Source organism: Prinia subflava, chromosome 1 (assembly GCF_021018805.1).
Source record: "Prinia subflava isolate CZ2003 ecotype Zambia chromosome 1, Cam_Psub_1.2, whole genome shotgun sequence".
NCBI classification, from domain to species: domain Eukaryota; kingdom Metazoa; phylum Chordata; class Aves; order Passeriformes; family Cisticolidae; genus Prinia; species Prinia subflava.
In genome coordinates, this window is record NC_086247.1 from 48,157,901 (window position 1) to 48,178,064 (window position 20,164).

The window sequence follows — 20,164 nt, forward strand, 5'->3', positions numbered from 1 at the left end:
TTGGCTGCCCAGGGTGAGGTGGGGGGATTAAAACGTGCACCCAGCTGAGAAGAATGGTGGCAAAGAGCTGATTTTCTCCATACAATTCTTTCCTCATTTTGCCATGGTATGGCATTACCTCCAGTACTCTGCAGGCACTTGCCCTCAGACTCAATCCAGTTTAAATAAGCCCAAATGAAAGGCTAGATCTCATGGCTCACATCAAAACAAAGATAGGGTCTTCAACTTAACAAGATGCAGAGAACACACCCTTCTGGTAGAGGATGCTCTGGATGCAGGTTTGCAAAACTGATTTAAAGGCAGTTGCAGTTATTGCTGTGTGAGTGATAAGTCTGTGATGTTTCAGTGCCTTTTAGGAGTGAGTCAAGAAGGAAATAGTAACAACTAACCAAAAAAAAATCATGTGGTCATCAAATCGTAGAAATACTGGCCACAATAAATTCTTACCATAGTTACCCACAGTGCAGATAACATCACTGACCACTGACTGTTATAACTACATGATTTTTAAAAATTGGACAGATTCCTATATTCAAATTACTGAAACTACAAGTACCATATTCAAATTATAGCTGAGTTCAGGTTTCCTTCTGTGAAAAGGTCTTGTGTTTAACCAGCTTGATGTCGTTCCCAGCAGGCCCCTGTGGTGATGGTGCCATCATTTTCTACACATGTGATGGTTGCAGCATCATGCTCCCAGCACCATGAAATGCCCGTAGGGATTCAGACAGTGTCCACACCGTGCTCAGCAGATGTGATGGTGTAATCCAGCTGACTGAGGAACAGCTGCATGAAGCTGCAGCAACATGGGGTTTGAGGCCTGGGCAAGTAACATGATGGTCTGTGGAGGCTGATTGTGTCACTGTGGGAGCCTCAGCTAGCTGGCTAGAAACTAGCTCAGGTAAATCTGGAGCTGCAGAGTTGTATGTCCCTTTCTGCATGCACATTGACAAGCAAAGGGATAAACTTCTGGTCGTAAGACCTGGGGCTAGCAGGTAACTCATGTTACCTGCTTTGACTTCAGCCAGCTGGATTATACAACCATGTCTCTCAACACGCTGTGGATGTGGTCTAAGTTGCTGTGGATATTTTACAGTGCAGGCAAGATAACATTTCTACTTTCATAATAATATAAAATGATGGCATGGCCACCACCAAGGAGTTCTGGGAACTCCATGCAATCAGGTAAACAAAATACATTTTCATTAAAACAAACTCAAACTCCATAATAATTTGGACATAGTACTTATAGTTTCAATAATCTGCTAAAAAGAACTCACCCTAGTTCTGAGTTATTCCATAACTTCAGCAAAGTTAGGCACAAAAAAAGGAGTGACTGCAAAGGTGTAATGATGTAACTCTTTACAAATACTGCTTTGCATATGCATGTTCCCAGCTTTGTTTTCATTGTATGAGGGACAGCTTTGTTTGCCACAGTACCTTTTGTTTCTATGGTAAAGGTTCTAGAACATCAGCCGGAGGCAATTTTGCAAGTATTAATATGGCTATGGGCCATGAATGAGTCAATCACCTTGTACTTTTTTTAATCCAGTGCTTTGTAGAGCAGCCTCATCTATTCCTGTGGTGTGGAGGCAGCTTAGGACAATGCTGACATTCTCTAGTCCTGGTGGATTGGCTTTATTGCTTTATATCTGGAAAAAGCAAATTGAGTTGGCTCTTTTTTCCCCTCTGCCTAAAATCTCTCCATCCAGAAGGCATTACTTTGCATCTACTACACGTTTGAAATGGCCTGTTCCTGGCTGTTAGCTTGTCCCTTCGTCAGATTATTTTTGCTATCATCAAATTAGGAGTCTACAGAATCATAGAATGGTTTCTGTTGGAAAAGACCTGTAAGACCATTAAATCCAACCATTAACTTAGCACTACCAAGCCCACCACTAAACCGTGTCCCCTAGTACAACATCTGCACATCTTTTAAATACATCCAAGCCTGGTGTCTCAACCACTTCCCTGGGCAGCCTGTTTCAATACTTTACAATCCTTTTGGTTTGTCAAGGAAGAACTTTTTCCTAATATCCAATCTAAACCCTCCCTCCTGCAACTTGAGGCCATTTGTTCTTGCCGTATCTCCCTTCTCCATTTCAAACAAGGCAGTTCTGAGGATCTGAAGTAACCATAATAATAATAATAATAAAGCAAAATAATTAGGTAAAAATTATATAAAATTCCCATCTTCTGAGTATCAGGACTTGAATTACCCAACAGACTTGCATAGCATTTTACCACAGGAAGTAGGAAGTTTGGTGTCTTCATCTTCAAGAGGGGAGGAAGAGAAGAATAAGAAGAAAAAGATTAACTCTTTGATGAGAAAGAGCTTGCTCACACTTTTCTGTCTATGATCACACCTATAAAATTTTCTTTTCTGGGGTTTGGGTTGTTATAGCCAAATAAAGACAGAATTATAATAAAAAGTCAATATATAAATCATCTCTTTTGTCTAAGACTAGACTCTCTCAAGCCTTACAGATGTGTTCTAACAGTAGCAGAGCTCTACAGGAAAACAACAGTGGTATAAAATACTGGTATAAAATAATGGTTAACCAATTGCCTAGTGGCATGAGATTAAAAAAAGAATTTGAAAATATCCCAATGGTGAACAAAATCAGCTTCTGGGATTTAGTTATGAAAATTGACAAAAAATTACTAACTTGACTCCTTTTTAATTCCTGAAGTTGCAGTGAATTTGAATTCTTTCTCAGTAAATAAACTTTTTTTTTTTTTTAATATCCAGAAGATAGTCATATGAAACACATGCATTTTTTAAAACTGCATATTTAATGGCATTTGAGTGTATTTAATTTAAGACAACACACGTAGAATATCATGAAGCTTCATGGTATAAAAGCAATTGTCTGTAACTTGTGTTGTGAATCTTCACACTGTGAGTGTCAGGAATTGCAACGTCTGCCGTTCTGTCCCCAAAAGGATCATACTGAGCCCTCTGTTCATACCAGCAAAGTTATGAGATGTGGGATTTAGAAGTTAATTATCTGTAAAGGGCTGAAACTGTTAAATATTTCCCAGGCCCAAGATTAAAAAGCACGGCTTTTTATGGATTTGTCGTAGTCTTCATCAGAGCAAGCTTTTATGTATGCTGTCCTAAATATCTACACAAGGAGTGTAGATATTTAGGACAGCATACATAAAAACAAAGCCGGGGGAATCAAAGCTGGTTTACTTTTCAACTCAGCCCAGTTTACTTTTAACTTTTGTCTTCAGAAGAACTATTTGAACAAGGACTGCAAAACTAATCCAGCCACAGGATATGTGATATTGTGTATGTCAGGGAAGTAGGAGTAAGGTGGGGTGGGAGAAATTTGCTCTAGAAGAGAGCACTTAGGGTTATGAACTGGAGAAATAAGAAGAAAACGTCTTAATCTCATTGGTGATTCACATTTGACAAGATAATAGCAATGCAGAAAATTGGATTCATGATAGCTTTTAAGAGGTCTACAATGATGATAATCACTCTACTTTTAATGGAAATACATATTTACTTATATTTCCACTTATACAATATAAATATATAGACACAAAAGATTTATTATTTCTGTTTATATCCTGGTGGATGAGATCATCAGGAGATTATTTTTTAGTTCCTGCTTTAATATACAACTACATTTCTGAAACCTTTGTTTTTTCAGGCATTTTTTTCCCCACGGTTTTTCTTTGACTTAGAGTTGAATTTGCTTGGTTGTTTAAAGATTTCCAACAAGAAGTACTTGGGCCATTTTTAAGCCCTAGGATAGTGAAAATAAAAATGCTTTTTCCTGAGGTAAAAGAAGAATTTCTGGCATCTTGACACTTTCTGTACCCATCAAGTGGCTTTAACGGGAAATAGTATTTGCCATGGAAATGGTCCTTACTGAGGTATGAAGCTTTCAGCATTCCAGTGGAATTTTGATTTGATTTCAAATAATTTTGTGAACTTTTGACATACATTGGTTAAAGGATTTTTTTCTGCACTTTTAAAGCATAAAAGCAGAGGTAGCTTGTGCTGTATACGCAGCTGTGGCTGATGTTGGCCTGAGCCATTAGGTGACCAGATATGGGAGCTGCTATCTATCTCTGGGCTCACAGCTCCCCTCCTTTCCAGATACAACAGAAGTTACTTTGGGAGTGTCTATGCTGTTTATACAACGATGCCCTTGTCTGCTGGCAGCAAACACATCCGTGTTTGTGCTGGAACAGACAATGCCATCCAGTTTACTTCCTCCCTTGCAGCAGTTTGTTTTCAGACTGGATCCTCTCCATCAAACTGAGCCATTAAGTTCCAAAGGTGATTTCCCCCACTATTTCTAGCTTGTTCAAGAACATGCAACAAAGATTCAGAATTGGGTGCCCCATTGTATACTCATAATGCAACAAAGATTCAGCAAAGATTCAGATTTGGGTGCCCCATTGCATACTCATCACTCACTACTCGCAGGCAGTGGGAGCAGGTTCTCCTCAGGGTTGCAGCACAAGTGCATGAAAATGCACTGTAATAGGGAACAGCAGCAACTACCCTCTATTGGAAAGCTGGGATGCATTGGGACGGGCAAGGCCATATGCCTGGGGCCTCACACCTTTATTAAATCTGGTGACATGCAGGAAAAACATATTTATATATGTATAGGTGTATGTTGTACTGTTTCAATGTCAAGCATGTTTGTCAAACAGATGTTTGAAAGATACAATTTTTGTTGAGTCTACCCATAGGAAATTATCTTTTGATCTATCAGTTCTTATTGCCTCTCCTCTCCTCTCCTCTCCTCTCCTCTCCTCTCCTCTCCTCTCCTCTCCTCTCCTCTCCTCTCCTCTCCTCTCCTCTCCTCTCCTCTCCTCTCCTCTCCTCTCCTCTCCTCTCCTCTCCTCTCCTCTCCTCTCCTCTCCTCTCCTCTCCTCTCCTCTCCTCTCCTCTCCTCTCCTCTCCTCTCCTCTCCTCTCCTCTCCTCTCCTCTCCTCTCCTCTCCTCTCCTCTCCTCTCCTCTCCTCTCCTCTCCTCTCCTCTCCTCTCCTCTCCTCTCCTCTCCTCTCCTCTCCTCTCCTCTCCTCTCCTCTCCTCTCCTCTCCTCTCCTCTCCTCTCCTCTCCTCTCCTCTCCTCCCCTCCCCTCCCCTCCCCTCCCCTCCCCTCCCCTCCCCTCCCCTCCCCTCCCCTCCCCTCCCCTCCCCTCCCCTCCCCTCCCCTCCCCTCCCCTCCCCTCCCCTCCCCTCCCTTCCCCTTTCTGTTATAGGTCCTATGTTTTGCCTCATCAAGGGCCAAGATGAGTTTTCTCAGCATGCTAAATTATGACTAATATCTCTATCATTTTTTTTTACTTTCTCTCTCGTATTCATAGAGCATTTTAATATGTTCACTTTGCACCTCCAGGTTTCAGTCTGTAATTCCTTGAGGAATCTTTTTGGTGCATAGGTGAGTCCCCGAGGGAGGTGCGGGGGCTGCAGTGTGGTCACCGTGACAACAGCCAGCAGCATTCACTCCCTAATGCAGCCTTTATTTTTCAGGTTTTACAAGCACACCTGAAGAGATTGGAGATCAGTGCTAGTGGGACTTTATCATTACCCAAAGTCAGTTCAGATATGTCTGCTTGAGCATCCATCACCCCTTGCCTGAAGCAGGAAGCTCCTGCAAATAGCTTGTTGCACAGATGTGCTTTAGCAATGATAAAATATTTTGCCCAAGGACTGGATTTGCTGATCAGTTTTCATCCCAGGGCTTCAAGCCACACTGCCCTGTGCTATTAACTGTCCCTAGGACTAGAGCAGAGGCTAAACCAAGCCAGTTTGGCAGGGCAAAGGAGAGAGGGTGGTGGACCAAAGGCAGGCTTAACATGATTTTCTTTAACTGCTGAAGGTTTCATGCTGACTAAATAGGAAGCTGATTGTGAGGGGACCTCATGCATTACTAACTTGGCCTAATATGGTGAACAGGACATAGTCTCATTTCTCTCTTGTGCAACTCTTCTGAAGTCAGTAGCTACTTCAGAAACACGGGTGTCCCAGCCTGTTCTCTAATTCTGACAGTGCATGCCTTTTAAGACGCTCAGTGACCCGAAAAATGTAAATTGCCTTCCACTTTATTATTAAAAGCTCTTTTGCTTAATTTTTTCTTAGCTTTTTCACAAGAGGATGGGAGTAACAGTACCCACTCAGAGAGGGCTGAGCCAATACTTTGAGTATTCCACTGCTCTTGTGTTCTTACTGTTTGCTGAATATTCCTGAAATGAGCACTACTGAAACCTCTTCCATGCACAGTTTTATTACTCTCATGCACAAGAATGTTATTTGCACAATAAACAGTAATACTTGTACTTTCTATAAGTATTTTATTATGGTTTAGAGGAAGCCAATGTAGTCATTCTACAGTTTACTGATATTCTGTATTTAATAAGAAATTTCAATCTCTGCCACACAATCGGCTCTTAAGTCAGTGTCAATTTGTATCACACAAAAAGCAGAAAAAATTAAATATGAAACAGGCAAGAAAATGGATATGGGGACCATGGTTTTGGTTTTATTAGAATTATCAGTTTGTTTGTTTACTTTGTATGGACATCAGCTTACTTAGAGACACTTCAAGGATTAGAGACTATATGCTTTTGAAGAAAGAAAAATGATCTTTTTGGTTTGCATGCCTTATCAGCTCACTGTTATCAGGTCATGTATATGCTGAGTAATTCCTATCTTGCTTAACAAAACCTAGTTTGATTCCAAAATATGTGACACAACAAATGCAACAAGAAGAAATTACTCATTTTTAGTTTATTTATAGAAGAAAGAAGATAAAAGAAAACAATTCAATGATGATTAGTTCAATGCACTAGTTTGTTGTGTAGGATAGGGATTCATAAAATTTCTAAGGGGCCAATGCTAGAAATATGCAAGTTCCTAATCATATAGATACAAATAGACTGACTGAAGTTTGTGAAAATGGGCTTTAAGATCCCAGTATGTGAATGAGTGTTCTCTGGATTAAAAACTATTACATTACACTCCCAAGTTACAACATGAGTGCTTTATCACACCAGACACTTAACCCATACCTGCTTTTAAAAATTAGGATCTATTATCCTTTTTTATGCGGGTAGCCAAAGCCTCCCTTTTACAGTTTTGAAGCAGAATTTCCTAGGCAGCTGCATGAGTACCTCCCACACAAATTCTATTCTATTGGAGACAGACAGACAAGCACTTTCAGTCCACCACAGTCGTGAGAAAAGCCCAGTCTGACAGACATGTTTGAAACACAGAGTTTGCAGGCAGATGAACACAAACACAGCAGCTTTGCTCACCACAAACACTGGTAGAATTTCTCAGGTGTATTGCTCCAGAGGCAAGATCCTTCACTGGCAAATAAACATGGAAGGCTGGGCCTGTCCGATGCCCAGCTTTCATCTCTGTGAATTTTCCAAACAGGATGGTGCTTCTCTCCACTTTCTGTGCTGAATCTGGACCACTGTGGAAAAAAAAATGCAAAGAAGCAAAGAGCAAGAGGAAGCAAGACCCATGTAGCTTCATTGCAGGGAGATATAGAGAGGATGCAAGGTGTTTTGCATTTCCAAGGGTACCTGTAAGTTTTCCCATAGACATGGAATAAATACATAGGTGGCACCTGCTGATGACAGTGGTGATCCTGCCCACTGAGCTGCAGATTCAGGCTTCCTCTTCCGTACTCTATTACAGGCTCATGAATTTTGTGTTGTTTCCAGCTAGCTGCCTCAAATCACACTGCTGAGGCCTGGCATCATCCCTTATGCCTAAATCAGGTGCCCAAAAGCACAGCGAATTAGGCTCTGTATCACTCATAATGATTTTCATCTTGCTTTAGATGAAGATTGCAAGAAGCATTTTCTGTGTATTTTAGCAATTACTTACTGCATCACATATGAAATGATCCCAACCCCGTACCTTGCGGAAATGTTCTCTTTGGATTGTGGTTGCTGAAATGGAACATCTGCCTTTTCCAAGAGCAACCAAACCCTCAGAATCAAAGGGCTGTGGTAGTAGCCAGCACAAAACAAGAGAGCAAAAATGTTGCTGTAGCCTGTATTTTTGCTTTAACTGTACATATTTCTCAGCAGAAAACAAAAACAAAGATGCAGGCAGCTGTGTATAAGAAAAAGCAAAATATAGAATGCCATTTCTTTTTTTTTTTTCCTGAATAAAGCAAGACACCAAGTACTGACATCCAAGACTGAATAGCTCAAATGCTCTAACACTTGGCTATGAATTCGTTTCCTAACCATGACATGGAAAATAACTCATAATGTTAATGATTCAGGTTTGCTACTGGCAACTGTTCAGTGACCAGAGATTAATGACTTGACAATCTCTATGCAATTTATAGAGATCTTTGTAAAAATGCCATTGCCATTTATGGAACTGCAGCCAAAGTAAAAGAACAAAACCAGTACAGTGGCCTCTGTCCAGTAATATTTAAAGTCATTACTTTGGTCGAGTCTCAAGCTGAGCCCAGGAGGGTCAGGTTGGACATTAGGAGGAATTTCTTCACAGAAAGGCATGTTAAACATTGGAATGGAGTGCCCAGGGAGATGGTGGAATCACTATTCCTAAAGGTGTTCTGGAAAAGACTGGATGTAGCACTTACTGCCATGTTCTACTTCACATGGTGGTGTTTGATTAGAGGTTAGCCTAAATGATCTCAGAGGTTTTTCCAACCTAAGGGAGTCTGTGATTGTTTCTTTATTTGAGGAAAAGGTCCCTGCTGTGGTCTGAGGGTAAGGTTTGAATTGGAAACACCAACACAGGCTGCACATGATCAAGTGCTGGTATCCTTTCTGTGTTTGGTGTCCTATTACACATGGCTGTTTTCTGGATATAAACCGGAATGCTTTGCAGTTCTGACACTGTGGAAGCTGGCCTCTCCTTCCTTGGATACACAGGATGGCAGAGTGACCAGTGAAATGGATCTCTGGAGGCCAACTTCTCCAGTCCCCCTGATCAGACAGTACAGAACTGCAGAATCACAGAAGGGGTCAGGTTGGAAAGGTACTATAGTGGGTAATCACGTCCAATCTCCTTGTTCGAGCATGATCATCCCAGAACACATGGCACAGGATTGCGCCCATTATCTCTGGAATATCTCCAGTGAGGGATCACCTACGGACCACCTAAGCTGCCCAGGGCCTGGCTTTTGAAGACCCGCAAGGATGGAGCCCACAGCAGCTCTAGGGGCGATCCTCGCTGCCACCTGTCCCCCCGTGCCCGTGCCTGTGCCGTGCCAAGGCGGCGGGAGCCACCAGCGCTGAGGCGCCTCCGGGGAGCCGGGGCGGACACACGGCAGCAACATCCCCCCACGGCACGGGGAGCCGGCGGGAAGGGGCCCTGCCCCAGCAGGGCGCTGCCCCTCGGCTCCGCGCAGTTCCCGCCGGAACCGCCGGGCGGGGGCGGGCACACAAAGACAGCTGTCCCGGAAGAGGGATCGCGGGCTGTCACACCCGCCCCGCCCGCCCGGTCTGGGGCCGAGCACAAGGCGCTGCCTCCCGCCCGCTCTCCCTCACCAGCTTTTCCCTTCACCAGCGCAGCGAGGCTGGTGAAGGGTCTGGAGCGCACGTCCCATGAAGAGCGGCTTGAAGGGGTGTTTAGCCTGGAGAAAAGGAGGCTCAGGGGTGACCTTATCGCTCTCCACAACCACCTGAAAGAAGGCTGTAGCCTGCTGGGACTCGGCCTCTTCTCCAGGCAGCAAGTGACAGGACCGGAGAACAAGCCTTAAGCTGCGCCAGGGGAGGTTTAGGTTGGACATTAGTAAGACTTTCTCCCCAGAAAGGGTGATTAGACACTGGAATAGACTGCCCAGGGAGGTGGTGGAGTCACGGTCCCTGGAGGTGTTTAAGGAAAGACTGGATGTGGCACTCAGTGCCCTGGTCTAGTTGACGCGGTGGTGTTCGGTCACAGGTTGTCCTGGATGTTCTCAGAGGTCTTTTCCAATCTAATCGAGTCTGTGACTCTGATTCCTTCCCAGGCGCGCGCACCTCCTGCGGCCGTCCCGTCCCGTCACCGCCCGCACGGGGCCGTTCCCCCCGCGCATGCGCCCCGGCCCGACTGTTTAAACAGGAAGGCGGACATGTTGGTGCCTTTCGCAGGTTCCCTTGCAGCCGCCGGACCTCACGCTCTCCCCTCCCCCTAAGCCGCCTCCTTCCCTCCTCTCCCCGCACGCCGCAACCTCGGGTCGGTCCTGAGGCGGTCTGGGCTGCCCTCCCGTCCGTGAGGCGGAGGAGCGGAGAGGGGAGGACTGAACCGGTGTTGGCAGCTGCGGGAGGCGGCGAGGAGGAGGAGGAGAGAGGAAGAAAGATGCTGCTGCGGCCGTTCCGCCGGTGAGGTGACTTGTCCGCCGCCCGCGGGGGCACTCGCTCGGTGCCTTCCTCGCTTGCTTGCCCCGTGCCCACGGACGGACCGAACCCACGGCGCTGAGACACGCCGTCGAGAGGATTCCCTTAAGTTTTATTTTTCCATCCATTTTTGTCTTGTTGGTGTGCCTGCAAGCTTTTGTCTTTTTTTTCTTTCCTTTTTTTTTCTTTTTTTTCTTTTTCGTGTGCGTCTTTTTTTTTTTTTTTTTTTCCCTCTTCTGTTGTTTCTTGTGGTTCGCCGGAAAGAAAGCCGCGCTCCGGAACCTGGCACCGACCCGCCGGCGCTGCAGCAGCAGGGCCAGGAGGAGGGACCGCTACGCTGGATCCCAGGACGGCTTCCCCGGCTGGGAAAATGGGAATGCTGAGACGGTGGGGCCCGAGCAGAGGAGGGAGGGAGAGGAAACCTGCTGCTGCGGAGCTGTGAGCATCCCGAGAAGCTGCGTGCGTGCCTGGAGGAGCAGAGGGAGAAAGCAGCCTCGTCCTGCGCCTGCTGGGGGCTCCCCTTGGATTCTCTGTCCCGTTGTCGGGGACTTGCCCCAGAGACTTCTGTGATTGAAGGGATCTCGCAGGAGGCGCTTCCTCAGCCTGGTGCAGGCTGTGGTTTCTCTTTTGTGCTCGCCTGTTCGTGGCGTTTTTTTACTTTTTCATTATTTTTTTTTAACCTTACTTTACTCTGGAATAAGGGAAACTTTTTATCTCCGGAAACATGTCGACGGGAGAAAGTTTTGAGTCTCGGTTTGAGAAAATCGACGTGACTTTGAAGGACCCCAAATCCGAAGTGAACGTGGACTGTTTGCTGGTGAGTAGGGAGCGCCCATGGGCCCCCGGTCACGTCTCCCCGAATTCCTTACCCTGTGGGACCGAATCTCGCTCTCCTGGCTGAGTCACCGCCCTGCTCAGCTCCGCACTGGTGCTTTGTTTACTCGGCGCCGGGCTGAGGGTGCGGGAATGTGCCCGTGTGCCGGAGAGCGGCTCATGCCCAGCCCTGCCTCACGCTTGTCATCTCTCGCTCCGCGCACTGCTCCGTGCTCTCCGGCTGTCACAGGGCGGTGGAGCCGTTCCACAAGGGCGGGAATCGTGAGCGCCGCTCCTCTGTGGGAGCACAGGACTTCAAATAGCTTTGATACCAGTTCTGTCTCCAGCAACTGTTTTAAAGACTGACGTCCCCTTATGCTGCGGTTAAGCACTGCAGCGCTGACAGTCGCATACAACACGATTAATAAGCCCTTTACAGGTAGGGGCAGGGGTTTAAATGCATTTTAAACTGGTGGTTGTGCTAGGCCTGGGGTAGAGGGCTGCTCGTTGTTTCCCTAACTGATCAACAGTGCTGTCACTATTACAACTGCATCACAGGAAAGCAAACCATAACAGTTCTTGATATAAAATCAACCAACGTCATTTGGTAGCTAATTGACAGAATTGGGTGATCTTATAATTCAAATTTAATTCTCATACTACCTCAGTAAACTGCATGCCAAATCCAGCTAATTTGTTTGCGATGCATCTGGGTCCTTAGATATGCCTGGAGATGTCCTTAAATAGTACCAAAGTGTAATTTGTGCTTTCACGCTGAAGTAGAGGGCTTATTTTCTTTGGAGCAAGTGATGGAAGTTCTTTAGTGTGTTTTTTTCCCTGGCTTTCTGTTGTCAGAGAGAGGAACAAATAAATTGAATTTGTTCCTCGTATGAACTCTGACATTTGGGGTTGGAAGGGAAGGGAGGTGTGGGGGTGGAGATAGTTCTTAATAGTTATTCTTCATTTTCTGCTGCATGGTTCTTGGCAGAAAGCTTGCTTGAGCATAAGGGCAGTGGAGAGATTAAAAGAATAATGCAAGAATCTGTACAAGTTCACAATATTGTTTACTCTCTTTAGCTTATTACAGGTTTGTGAGCTTCTGAAGTGTTGGCAGGTCAAACCTACATCCCTAGATAAAAGCAGAGCCTTGTGGATGTCGCTGTCACAAAGGAAAATAGCACTGCATCTTCTAGTTAACTTGCTTCTCTTGATATGCTTTACCTATCTGTCATCTTAGAACCACAGCTAATGAGGAACCACAGCTAATGGTTCTTAGGATATAGTGTGTCAATTTTGGTACCTCGAGACTAATCAGACACTTTTACAGCCAGTTCTTTGATAAATGCTAAGAGTACAGAGTCAGCTAAGAGTCCAGAGTTTACATTAACCACGGCTCAGTTTGCTGGTATGTGCTTAAGTGCTGGCCATTCTATGGGGGCCTTCCTGCAGTGGTAGGAAGGAATTGGCAGGTATCAGACATGCAGTTGGTAGTATCTTTAACTGTATTCCTTAATCTTATAATCAGTTTAAGGATTTGCCCCATTTCAGTTATCTTAATTGTGATTAGGAGCTAAGCTGTAGTCAGTTTGGGAATGAACTTGCTGGGATGCTTCCTGTCATGCTTGTTGAAAGTTTTAGAACGTGTGCTTGCATCGCAGGTTTTAAGGTGTTTTGAAGTGACAGTTTTTTAGGAAATTTCTTTTAAACTATTACCAGTTAAAAAAGAAAATGCTGCTTCTGAGGAAATCACTTGACAAGTTAACTTTGTATGTGTTTGGTCAATATATCAATCTTCCCGCTGGCTGGACTTAACACTTTGTTTCACTCAAGATCTTTTCTATAGAAGAATTCAGGTATCCTAACATTTTCTAAACGGCTTAAATATTTTACACCTGTTCTTAATGTGTTCATTCACACTACAAGCATCATTCTTGGCCCAGAGTACTACTTACATATCAAATCCATTAAAATCTGGATGGATATGCTTTTAAGGAAGAAATGCTTAGGTGTACGTGTAATTGATCTGCATTTAAATACCTTCTGAAATTAACTCCCCATTCCCCTCCCTGCAAGTCTCAGTGAAAGAGGGAAATTTGACAGACTTTAGGTGTGATACACTTAGAAAGAAAGTAAAATCATATTTTTCTGATCAGACTACATACAAAAATTCATTCTAATAAAACTTTAAAAATCTAAATTATTTTTTACCTGTGATTAAGGTTGTACATTGATGTTCCTTATAACTACTTTGACTTTTCCTAAGCAAAAGTGATAGCTTACTGTGCTTATCTGAGTGGAAATGCATGAATAGCTGATACACTTCAGCATCTGATATTCTATATGTGTAAGTTTAAAATGCTGGGGTTCATTTAGGTTCAGGAAACATTTTTTTGGCTGTATGATGAAATGTCTCGGCAATGCTCTTGGCTTCCCTGAGGGTGGTTTTATCCTCTAACTTTGCTTCATTTTTCTTCTGTTCTTTTTTCCCCATCAGTTTGTACCATTTGTAGACTACCAGGCAAGATGTGAAATAACCTTCAAATCAGCTTTGTAGCCATTTTGGGGATTGTAAATGTCCTAAGCTATGTATGCTAGAAAGATTCTAAATTTATATGTGTAGTATGAGCCCTCTAAGAAGATGGGGGTGGGGCCTGATACAAAGGAAGATGTGTTACCGTTTCAGGAAGGTGTGGGAGAAGCGTGCTGACAACAGGCAGAGCAGGCAGAAAAGGCACACCGAGGCCTTGTAACTTCAATTTACATGCTGCAGGAAGGAAATTCATAAAGCTGAAGTGCACGGGAGAGAGGTGTTTATTTTTTCTGTTTTCTCTTATGCAACTGTAATAAAAACAGAGTAAGAAAATGAATTTAAGTTACAACTAAGTTTGTTTCTTTGGGCCTTCCATGCACTTGATTTAGTACTAGGCAGGGGAATCATAGATTTATTAATATAATATTATAATTATTCAGGTATTTAGTCAATTACTTCCGTAGCTGATTTTAAAAACTTCACATTTTTGGTGGTCCTAATCTTCAAATATGTCAAATATTTCATTTGTTGAGCAGTTTGTCTTCAATTAACTGACAGCAGTAAACAGTGCATATCACAAACTTGTTGTATCTACTCTGAAGAGGGTTCCATTTTTTGTTGCACCAAAAATACATAGCTACAGAGCTTGATTCACCTGTTTTTCCTAGGCCTGTTTCATCAGCTAGATTAATTCATATTCATCTGTCTTGCATAGGAAATGGAAAGATGATCTCCTCATCTTTGGGATTTGGAGTTCTATATGTATCTCCTACTAGACATATTTCCCTTCTGTTAAATGTGTTGGAAAGCACGTCTGAAGACTTTATGATTAGGGATTTGGGTAATAAATTTTTAAAAAGTAATAAATAAAAAGTAAATAACTGAAAGTACCTTTACTTTAGAGGCGTCTTTCAAGATAGCTGTTGAAATCACATTGACTGAAACCACACTAACTCTGCTCCTAAAGTCTGAGTGATTAAATGCTAAAAAAATGTGGTGTGTGAGAAGCTTCCTTGTTTGCTAATGAAGCTTCTTGTATATATGTCTATGTATATTCAAGAGGCAGAACTTCATGAACATTTGCTGATTGTCAGCTGCAGAATTCTGTAAGTTGAATGAAGATAGTTCCAAGTAAGGCAAAGTGTTGTGACTGACAAAATCTCCTTGGACATGTTTCTACCATTCTGTAGCTCCAAGTGGAACATCTGCAGTTGTGGTGTGGCAATCACCAATATCACTGTAGACTGGGTGTTGAATGGTTTGAGAGCAGCCCTGGGGAGAAGGACTTGGGAGTTTTGTCTGAATTTCTGGCTCATCTGTCAGAGAATGACCTTTTTGGCAGGGGCTGTTAGTGTTTGGGCAAGGGCTTTAAACTGAGATGTGCAGATTTAGATTGGACATGAGGAAGAAGTTTTTTGTTGGGAGGGTGGTGAGGGACTGGAACAGCTTGTCTAGAGAAGCTGTGGATACAGCATCCATGGAAGTGTTCAAGGCCAGATTGGATGGGGCTCTGAGTGACCTGGGCTACAGGAACGTGTCTTTGCCCATGGCAGGGAGTTGGTACTAGATGATCCTTAAAGGTCCCTTCAAACCCAAACCATTCTGTGATTTGGTAGTTAGATTCAAAATATGACATCTGGCTGACCTAGAAATACAGTTCCATGTCTTCAATTACCACATCAGAACTTTATATGCAAAAATAATTATTGTTAATTATTAATGTTAATTAATATCAATAATAATGCTGTTTAGCGTTAATGTTAATATTAATTTCTCATCACTGCAGATTGTGAAATATAAAGATTGATGTTAAGTTAATGATAAAATATATATCTTGATATGTTAGTCAAAGGTAAAATGCAACTCTAAGTTGGCTTTGAGAATACAGTTAACTTGATGGGTTCTTATTTCAGGTTGCATCTCTTAAGAATTTTTTAGTATTACGTTAGCCTTCAGAAATTTAACAATAGAGATGTGGAACTGTCAAAATGTTAGCATTTGTTTCATGGTGTATGGTAGATTTTATAGAGGAATTAATAGTTAACTAAGCCAATTCTTCTGCTTATAAAACTAGAGGCTGTGTAGGAATGTAATTATTTATTTTCCTGTTAAAAGTTTTAATGAGGCATGATAATACGAAGTTGATGTTAAGACACGTTTCAACAAGAGGAATAAAACACCCAACTAAGCTATAAATGCTCTTACAAAGTAAAAATATTTGTAAACAATGTCCTTTTCCCTGGCAACTATAGAGTAGTTTTTTTGTTGCTTGAGGGGAGGAAGAGGGAAACACCTGGAATTTGTTTGTTGGTCAAATTGAAACTCAACCTGTTGGTCTGTAAATCTTTGAGGACAGTGATAACTTCAGGAGCCACTCACAAAGAACTTAATAAATGCTGAGAAGCCCTGTGAGCCTCACAGTTGCTCTTAGCAGAATTCCCTAGGTCATACTTTAGTACTATATATAAGTAAAAAGCTTTTAAGTTCTCTTACCAAAAAACACTGAGATGTTTGTCTTGATACAGGATGTTTATTTTGAATCTAAGAGGTCCCAAACCATGTAATTAAAATCTTTTTTTGGTGGATGTTGCTTGATTTTATTTATCAAAACTCCTTTGTCGACAAGAAATGGCAGTTCCAAATGGAAATACTGAAAAACTGAATTTATTTCTCTGAGAACAAAATTGGAGAATGGCTGAAAACTTTTCTGTGTTTGCCTTAATTTGTCCAGTCATTCCAGCAGCAATAAAGCCAGAGGGATGATGAGACAATATTGGTAAAACTGCAGGCACTATGCAGGCAGCACCCAGTTGTAGCTCAGTGAAAGCAGATGCAAATAACATCATCTTTTGACTTGCTCAGCTATCTGCTGAAATTAACACTCGAGTTAATGCCAAGGCACACAGCATGGACAGCAGACAGGAGGAGTGGGAGCCACGTGCAGCAGAAAAACTGTGACACTGGAACATGGGCATTGGAACAGGCTGCCCAGGGCAGGGATGGAGTCCCTGTCCCTGGAAGGGACGTGTAAATGTGGCACATGGGGACATGGTTTAGTGGTTGTTCTTGGCAGTGCTGGGGAAATGGTTGAAATCAATGACCTTACAGGTCTTTTCTAACCTAAATGAGTCTGTGAACAGTGGTTGAACAAGTGCTGAAACAGGATCTCTGAGAAAAGTGGTTTCGAGCTTCTCTGGCCCATGTTGTTTTGCTGTGCTGAGATGCTGGGATTGCCTGTGCTGAAGTCTCCAATAGCAGGGTAGAAGTGTCTCTGCAGCGTGCTCAGCATCAGCAGGGTGTAAGGTGCAGTGGTGCATCTTGAGTTACAGCTGTCTGGAGACTGTCTAGAGGAGCAGGGGCTGCTTGCCTGCCCATCTTGCTGAGGGAGAACCAGCACAGAATCAGCACCAGCTTCTGACTGGAGCACGGGTCAAAGTCTAGTCTGATACTCAAAATCTTGTAAAGGATTGGCTTTCACTGACTGAAAGGTTGCCACTCCCTGTCAATATTTATACAGTAAAAACTGTCATGGGGACAGTATGTAAGATCTCTTTATTAGAAGATCCTAACTGAAATCCAACTGCAGATTTCTTTATATTAGTTTCTCTATGTTTCTTATATGCATTCATTTTTTCTGTTTCTATCATAGATCTCAGAAATATGTGAAATTTTTTTGGTTTTTGTCAGTTGCATGGTCTGAGATGATGCAAAGACCTAATGCTTGGAAACCTCTGTAGGAAACACTGCACACACTAAAGCTTTATTTTGGACTCTAGATTGGAATTACCTAAAAGTGTTTCTGGCCTGAATGTGTCTGGGCTGTGAAGCTTATAAATGAACTGGAAACACAAGTGGAACATGTCCTTGTTTTTTCTTACAGATCTTCATGAGTCATAATATTCACTTAGGAAAAAATCCTCGAATTTTAATAGTTATGTAAATATTGACTAATTGTGTTTTTATATTTCTCTTAAAAGCAGCATAGTACTCAGCACTGCACTGTATTCAGATGTATTAAATGTATTAAAATGAATATATTCAGAGGAAAACTGATGTGAGAAGTCTATGTAGAAAATGCATTAATAGAAGATGGCTATTTTCCTGTGTAGTCACTGCTGTGAAAATACTGCTGCTTTGGAGGCTGAGCTTAGATTTTAGCAAATAATTAACGGCCACAAAAACCCCTGACTACACAAAACTAAATATGTCATCTGGAATGTGCTTTTCAAAGAAGAGGAAGCCAGAAGCTTCTCTTGACATCTGGAGATTTCAGCTAGGAAATTTTTTCCTGTTTTGTGGTTGTAGATGTTACGTTTTTAAGCAGATGGTTAGTGAAACTTGTATTATAGCCATAATGGTTATTTCCATTGGGAAAGTGTGAGGGAACAATGGTTCGGGCATTCATCTCCAACTGGCTGCTGTTTGATCATTTGTTTCTTTTGTCTAAATCAGTTACTTTGATGATTTGGAAGTCCGCCTTCTTAATTTTTATTACCATGTATTGTGGGAAAGTAGTATGTTGTTGAGTACAAATGATGGTTTTTTCACAGAGTGATTGAGGTTGTAAGAAACCTCTGGGGGTCCCTCATCCCCCTGCTCCGATAGAATGGCCTGGAGCAGGTTGCCCAGGAAGGGTTTTGACAACTCTACAACTTCTCTGGGCAACCTGTAAGTTTTCACTTCTCAGAAGATTATTTTCTCTGTTGACACTTCACACAGCAAAAAATAAAATTCACAAAAACTAAATAGAAAGGTCACCAATACTCATTTGGCATTTATTTGCAGAGTTCTGGTCTTCTTGTTCAGTAAATATATTTCTAACACAAATCATTTTTTGAAAGATATTTGCCACAGAAGACCGGAAGAACTTTCTCCATGGAGACACTTGTAGATTTGGATATTTTAAGCATAAAGATCTGAATCTGAGCGGTCAGTTGATTTGAATTCATAAGCTGATGTTTAATTTGTGACTGTGGTTGAAACAGTTGTAGGATTTTTGTGTTGGAACTAAAAAGAGAGTGAATGCTTTGCTGTGATCTCCAGTTTGCACTTCACGAGTGTCACTTCAGTTTTTCATGATTATGTAGCCTTGTGTTTTCTGTATCTGTGTACACAGATCATTTTCCTCCTGACAGGCAGTGAGGGATGCTGGCTGGAACTTCCTTAATGGCCTGGAAATGTGGAAGACTTTTTGATACTGATGTGGCAGGAACCTGTCCCAGAGAGACTGATGAAGAGGAGAGAAACTGTCTGTGGAGTTTTCCGTCTTCGAACTTTGACTCCAGAGAAACTAAAGTGTAAGGTGCCAGTACAACAAGCACCATCTTCTTAGAGCATGGATGACAGTCCAGCATGTTAATTCCACCGTTTAGATCTGGGAGCTCATTTGGCTACAAGTGTGCAGTCACTCTGTTAAGTACTTAAGAGCGGAGTCCTCTCCAGCCTCTCCAGCCAAGGGTAACCAAGTAGGAGTGGGTGGGGAAGATTCTTCAGCAGGGAGGAGTGAGATGAGGGTAGGACAATCAGTGAGTGAGAGCTAGTTTTACTTGGCTTGTGCTTTTTGCAGATGCTAGGTTGTGTGAATAATACCAGGCAGCATGTGAAGCTGTGATTGAAAATAGAGATTATACTGATGTCTTACAACTTTGTGTTGATACTCTGCACTGCTGTCAGTGTTAGAGGTGGAATCATAGAATTCCCTTCTTTGTTATGAAATCTGATTATACAAATGTGTTTTTATACTAATCTCTTCTTAGAAAGTAGCTTTGATTGTAGGCATGCAAAGAATCCTGTCATTATTGAGCTGAGAGAATTTATTCTCCCCATTTGAAGAGGGGAGGTGGTTCTGCTGCATCAGTGATGGTTTGTTTATTGCTCTAATACATCTTCTGTGGGTAGCTGTCCTCCTCCTTCAAATTAATTTACTCCTAAGTTCACTGGCAATTAAACAAACAATTGCCAGCATAACAATGATAATTTTTGGTGATCTTGGGATCATTCAAACCTGGTGTTTAATGCTATATATCCTCTTTTGTGGAAATTCAAGGCCAAAAGTGGTGCCAGCCAAGTGGTAGACTCAATAGGAATTGAAGTTTTTGCTCTGCTAGTATTGGCAACAATCACTGTGGCTTTTGAAGGAGGGACTGTTTTTGCCAACATTTGTGGAGCAAAGATGGTGACGTAAATAAAAAAAATGCCCATGAAGACCCATGAGTGAAAGCTGAACTATTGAAGTGATTGTGTATTTTATTGGGTTGCTTTTTGTTTGAGCAATGGGTTTGTTGGTTGGTTGTTTTGGTTTTTCTTTTTCAATACACCGAATTTATAATTGGACTTGTCATTAAAGAGCTAGGCTTTCTCTGTAGCAAATAAATCATTAGGTTTCCTGGAAGAGCTTTTTTCTTCTGTCTTTTACTAAAATGCCCATGGCTATTTTTAGCCTTTTTTGTACTCCACAAACTGTTTTGTGCA

General features: G+C 42.4%; 1 protein-coding gene across 2 annotated transcripts in view; it reads left to right on the forward strand.

Moving 5' to 3' along the window:
* The first annotated feature begins 11,027 nt into the window (after positions 1-11,027).
* Positions 11,028-20,164, forward strand: part of ROCK1 (Rho associated coiled-coil containing protein kinase 1) — an 84,223-nt gene continuing 75,086 nt past the window's right edge. For both annotated transcript variants that reach the window (XM_063395739.1, XM_063395730.1), the window contains exon 1: positions 11,028-11,167. In XM_063395739.1, the coding sequence (XP_063251809.1) occupies positions 11,075-11,167 (93 nt within the window). In that variant the 5' untranslated portion in view covers positions 11,028-11,074. The remainder of the gene's footprint in view (positions 11,168-20,164) is intronic.